General features: G+C 34.3%; 1 protein-coding gene across 21 annotated transcripts in view; it reads right to left on the bottom strand.

Moving 5' to 3' along the window:
• Nucleotides 1-5,641: 5,641 nt before the first annotated feature.
• Nucleotides 5,642-6,121, bottom strand: part of LOC118280338 (copper-transporting ATPase 1) — an 82,423-nt gene continuing 81,943 nt past the window's right edge. For 19 of the 21 annotated variants that reach the window (XM_050701841.1, XM_050701845.1, XM_050701843.1 and 16 more), the window contains one exon: nucleotides 5,643-5,960. In XM_050701841.1, coding sequence (XP_050557798.1) covers nucleotides 5,849-5,960 — 112 coding nt within the window. In that variant the 3' untranslated portion in view covers nucleotides 5,643-5,848. Of the gene's footprint in view, nucleotides 5,961-6,121 lie in introns of all 21 variants that reach the window. The other 2 variants (XM_050701846.1, XM_050701849.1) reach the window with 2 other exon arrangements.

Here is a 6,121-nt window from a genome sequence, read left to right as displayed (position 1 = left end):
AGATTAATTGTAACAAAATGATAAACATGACAAATCAGTAATATAGTAAAATAATAACTAATTTGATAACTATTACTTACAAAATTTTTAAAAATAGTGCCAGTTAGATTTTTTCAATCAATATTTACCAATAAATAGTTACTTACATTGCACAAGAGAGTGAGAGAGTGAGACATTGCATGCACAAATACTTGTGCATTATAATATCTCCTGTGATACGTCATCTAGTTGAGGCTGAGACCTCTCTTCTTGTGTCTCACCGAACAAGAGAGTCAAGAAACAGAGAGAGAATCCTCTCACACTAATTTGATCACCACTTCCCACACAATTTCACTCACTGCTCGACTCCTATTAGTCGTAGCGTGATGTTTTATACCCAATAACCTTCCTTGATAAATGGACTATCGAACACAAAAAGAATTATCCAATTCGAAGCAGTAGTTTTGAAGATTAACGCGAACATACAGACAGAAAAATAATAGTGTAAGAAGATTGGACAAAGCTAAATTTTATTATGAATCTAGAAGAAATGTATATGGTGCTTTTTGGGGCAAGCAGGAGTGAAGGTGCTAAGTTTGAAGTAGTAGAAAAATGGTTTAAGGAATGTGAAATCATTGATGAAGTTAATGTTACAACGAAATTATACGAAACTTCCTACGATAGAGTTAGGGACAATAGGTATGATCTAACCTTGGTACAATTTGTAGAACTTATAGCTATTTTAGCTAGAGAAACCAATCAAGATTTGGTCAGTTTTCAGGAAAAGTTTAAGAAGGTTAAGCAAAGAATTATTGATGAGATACAGGCGACGTTTGATGATTAATAAATATTATTATAGAAAAATATATTTGTAATTTATTCCCCAAAGGGGTTAGTATTTGATCCGGAGCTGCGGACTACCTAGCGGGTTTACCGGGGCTCCGGCTCGAAAAGCAGGAGTAGAAACGTGGTGGTTTTTAGTCAGTAAGAGTTTGACACTCCATATTGTCTTGTCCAAGTCATTGGATGATTTTCTTCCCTAAAAAGGAGGAGGAAGTAGAGGTGTACAACATATGTAATGTAGTACTAAACTTTCCTGTTTAATATTTTGAGTAGTATCTTCTACAAAGCGGTGATGCCACAACGTGGTTACCTAGATTTTTATCTTTACTAATTATACTAGCTTTGCAAGATTCGAGAATCGAACCTTAGAGTGCTTTTGTTGTTTTAATAGTTTAAGACTATATCTTTATATATATAATTCTTCTGTACGTGTGTATGTCACTGAACTCCTCTTAAACGACTAGACGGATTTTGATGAAACTTTTTGTGTGTGTTCAAGAGGATCTGAGAATGGTTTAGATTCACAATTTTTTCCGCTGGACAATGTTTTTTTAATTAATTTTTAATTTATTAGTAGTTGTTGATTTTGGAATGTTTTACATCGGATCCGACGGACGGCGCTACCATCGCAGTGTCAAATATTAATGACGTTAGATATTGTCATAACATTTGAATAATAATTTTCATCAAAAAGGTCCAGAATGTTTTAGCTTATTAAAAAAGAATAAAATTTTCAAATTAACGTGTAGACAGGACAACGTCTGTCGGGTCCGCTAGTTATTATATGTTACCAAAAGACTTTGTCCTTTTATTAAGAACTAGCGACCCTTCACATGGGTGCAATGGTGATATTATGCATGTAAACCTTAAACCTTCCTCTTGAATCACTCTATCCATTAAAAAACCGCATCAAAATCCGTTGCGTAGTTTTAAAGATTTAAGCGTACAAAGGGACAGGGACAGAGAAAGCGACTTTGTTTTATACTATCTAGTGATTTGGAAATATGAATAAAACTCAGATCAAAAAATTAAATCATCTATATTTTGTTATAAAAATACATTGATATTAAAACTAAATAATAACATTAATAGCAAAATTGTATATAAATACAATAAAATACATGATTAGAAGAATATTGTGATACAATGATACAAAGATTACATTTTTCAAGCAAAACAATCATTAGTTTCCTTGCATATTAACTTACTATTTTACCTGCGACTAGCTGACGCGCGAATACGCACGTTTTCGGACGTTTTTAATAACCATATCCCCATAATTTTTATTTTTTTTAAACGTTGCCCCACATTAGGATTTTCTCCTGTGTCGTGGGTGCGTTTACAAACATACAATTTCACATGCACATGACACCCAGACCCGAAACAACAATTTGTGGATCACACAAAGAGTTGCTCCGTGCGGGAATCGAACCTGCTACACGTTGCACGGCAGCCAGTTGCCCAGCCACCGCGCCAACCGTGCAGTCAAAATAGTATTTTACTCCTGTGTCGTGGTTGCGGCACTGTACTAGTCAAATAATTTGTTAGTAAATCGTCTCCGGTAGGAATATTTGTCGAGCAACATGTGTCTTCAGAAACATAGGTCGATGTCTGGCGACATTGTTGACTGTGCGACAAGGAACAATTTAAACTATGTCGCGGCGATGTCGTCACATATCAACAAATGTTCCTAGTAGGGACGAGGTTAAATACGCAAGATTTAATTTATTTAAGAATACTACTTGAACGCCGAAATACGTGCGTATACGCGCCGAAAATGCTTTTAAAACATGTGAATAATGTACTTACAAAATTGATATATTTCGTTTCTATTTTTTTTTTATTTGTTTTATACAGATTGTATAAGGGTTTACTTTAATAGTAGAAAAATAAAGGCATTAGATGGTATACGAGCAGACGGATCACCTGATGGTAAGCAATCGCCGCTGCCCATGGACACTCGAAACACCAAAGGCGTTACAAGTGCGTTGCCGGCCTTTTAGGGTTTAGGAATTTAAGGGTTGTTGGGGTATCGGGGATTGGGAAGGGGGGGGGTATCACCCCGGTCGAGACGACACAGCAGTGCCGAAGCATGGCGAGCCCACATGAATTTTTACTATCGTCACGCCTTTTTATCCCCGAAGGGGTAGACAGAAGTGCACATTACGGCACGTAATGCCGCTATACAATGTATACCCACTTTTCACCATTTGTGTTATAAGTTCCATGTAATAGGGGGTGAGCCTATTGATTTTTTACTATTAAAGTAAAACCTTACACATTACATTTGATTGGTTTTTACTTTATAACATAACATCAAGACTGTTAACAGAATGAGATGTACTTAAACAACCGACTTTCAAAAGTTTCAAACATAATATTTACATGAAATTAATTCAAAAAACATATTTTTTTCAGTATTGAAAAAAACTTTCATTGGTTAAATTTTTTTAAATAAAACTATAACATATTAAAATAATACTAGATTTCATTTTCATCAAATTATTTGGCTGTATATAATTATATATTTTGTTTTGTCTGTCAGCTCAAAATGAATTCGATAAACTGTTTCGATATTGAACAAATATTAGACGTTGACTGGACATCTACACTACATGAGCTGTTTTTAAATAATATTACTTTGTACGGACTGGTAACTATTATATTTATAAAAAGGAAGTATTTTTTTTGGCAAAGAAATTATATCATATGTTGAGATTTATATGTTATTAGGTAGACAGAGGTTCACATATAAGGTGTTCTAAAAGTATCTGCCACGGCTTTAATGGGAGGTAGTGTTGTGTTTGAACATTACAATAGTGAAGAAATTTCGTACCGCGGACCAGTTAATTCAATTTGAGAACATAAACAAGTTAAATAAACATTGACTCTACTCTGTATAAAGTGGTTCACAAATACGCACGATGCGACAGAGACAGTGAAAGAGATAGCTCTTTCATAAAAAAACATAAACAAAGATTTTTTTGTATGAAAAAAAAAATACTGATAATCAATAATTTATATTTACTATTGTAATCTTCAAACATAACACTACCTCCCATTAAAGCCGTGGCAGATACTTTTAAAGCACCTTATATACAATGTACACCCACTTTTCACCATTTGTGTTATAAGTCCCATATAATAGGGGGTAGGGGGTGAGCCTATTGCCATATACCAACCCCCTGAGCTATTTTGTATTTTTTTCTTTTTAGAACCGTAAAATTAAAAGCATGACAGACATAGTAATTTATTTAAAGGCCTTTAATAAAAAGGGGTAAGCAGAGGTGTACCCAATTTTAACATATTATTATAAAATATTATCTAAGGCAATTTTGATATATTTTTTTAATATGACATACAAATACTTTGTATTATATTTTTTTAATTAATATTTAAAATTAGAAAGCGGTATTTTAAAGCCGTGTTAGCTTCTAAAGGCTACTTAGTAAGTTCGAAATTGGTATTTTTGTGAAATGCCTAGAATTAACTTTTATTTTTTTTTTGAGATTGTCTTATGTATCACGGCTGTTTTTGATTTCAAAGTGGGGTAAGCAGATATGTTTAACATACCTTATATTTTTATTCTTTTCGATGCTATTTACATAGTATAGTTGGATTAAATGAATCTAAAATACTAACGCGACGATCTACGCGAGTTTTGGATATTTTTTAATAATAACTAAATTGGAAGTTGTATAATCCCTTGTTTTATACATAAAGATGGGAACTATACTGTTAAAATGTAAAAAAGGCTTCACGATAATTTTCTTATAACTTTCGTGAGACATACTAAATTAATTATTATGTTACCGGCTTACTCACGTAACTGTTTGACGAGGAACTCGACTAGTTTCAAGCCATGCTAGACGAGACTGTCGCGGAATACTGCTCATGAATATGAGCCTCTAGCATGGCTTGAAACTAGTCGAGTTCCTCGTCAAACAGTTACGTGAGTAAGCCGATAACATAATAATTAAGGCTTCACGACTTATGGGTAAGGGGTAGACAGAAGTGTACATATACAATGTAACACCCACTTTTCACCAGTTATGTTATGGGTCCCATGTAATAGGGGGTGAGTCTATTGCCTATAAAGAACTATAGTATTTAACTAAAAATCACGGTTTACTCTCGTACATTAATGGAGAAAAGCTCTACTAGTTTCGAGTCACAGAGGGACTCTTTATTATGAGCAGCGTGCGCAGCCTACTATACAGTAGTATTTACCACGACACTTTTACATTTTAACAGCACATTTCCTTTTAAAATACAATAATTAGAAAATCACAAAAAAATCTTAGAAAAAAGACAGATTATAGAATGTACATTAAATACCATTATAAAAACGAAAATACCGTACATAACGAAACAAACTTATAACTAAACTAATCTACATACAATACAATAATACAAAAGAAAAAATAATAATAATACCTCAAAATTTTTCATCTTCTAGTCATTTCACAAAACGTCCCGTTTCCCATATAATCACTGCGACACGTATATTTACACCATATCAGTCTTAATTCGTAGTTTTACTGCAACATTCACTTTTTTGTCCATAGAAAAGCAATTCCGTTATTGGAAGTACTATTAAGTTGACGATAGATGGCGTTGTGCTCAAGTTTTTCAATTTTTTTATATTATAACTGTATATAGGTAGACTGGGGGGTAAGGCTAGTAGATTAGATATTGACTTTGGTATAGGACTTAGCGGGTTACCGTAGCTCCGGCTCTATGTAGGAGTAGGAACGGGGTAATATTTAGTCAGTAAGAGTCTGACACTCCTCTCACCTCGCCCAAGACGGAAGAAGTTTCCCCCTCAGGATAATTGTAGGTTAAGCATAAATATGATTTAACACCCACTTTTCACCAATTACGTTATGAGACAAACCTAATACCATACACCAGACACAATTTTTATACTTTATCCCAAACTTGATAACAACGCCATCTATCGCAGCTCTAAATGAAACTCTAAACTGATCTAACCGCGGGACGTGTGCCCACCGTCGGAGTAAGATCATCCGTTGATGCTGGGCTCCTGTCTCCTCTTGGGGATGAAGGAGACGGTCATCAGATCATCATCTTCTTGGAGTAAGCAGCCCTCAGCCGGCTTGCTGCGGTGGAAGAGTCTGCGAAGAAATTGGGGAGAGTTAGATGTTGGTTTCAAAAGGTAAGCAGAGGTGTAGGTTTTATAATACTAATAGAGAGTTTATAATAATTTTCGTGAGATATGCTAAATACAATGGTGAAAACTATATACTTTTCACCATTTGTGTTATAAGTCCCATGT

This window comes from Spodoptera frugiperda, chromosome 21, assembly GCF_023101765.2.
Source record: "Spodoptera frugiperda isolate SF20-4 chromosome 21, AGI-APGP_CSIRO_Sfru_2.0, whole genome shotgun sequence".
NCBI lineage: Eukaryota > Metazoa > Arthropoda > Insecta > Lepidoptera > Noctuidae > Spodoptera > Spodoptera frugiperda.
This window is presented reverse-complemented; position numbering and strand designations above follow the sequence as displayed.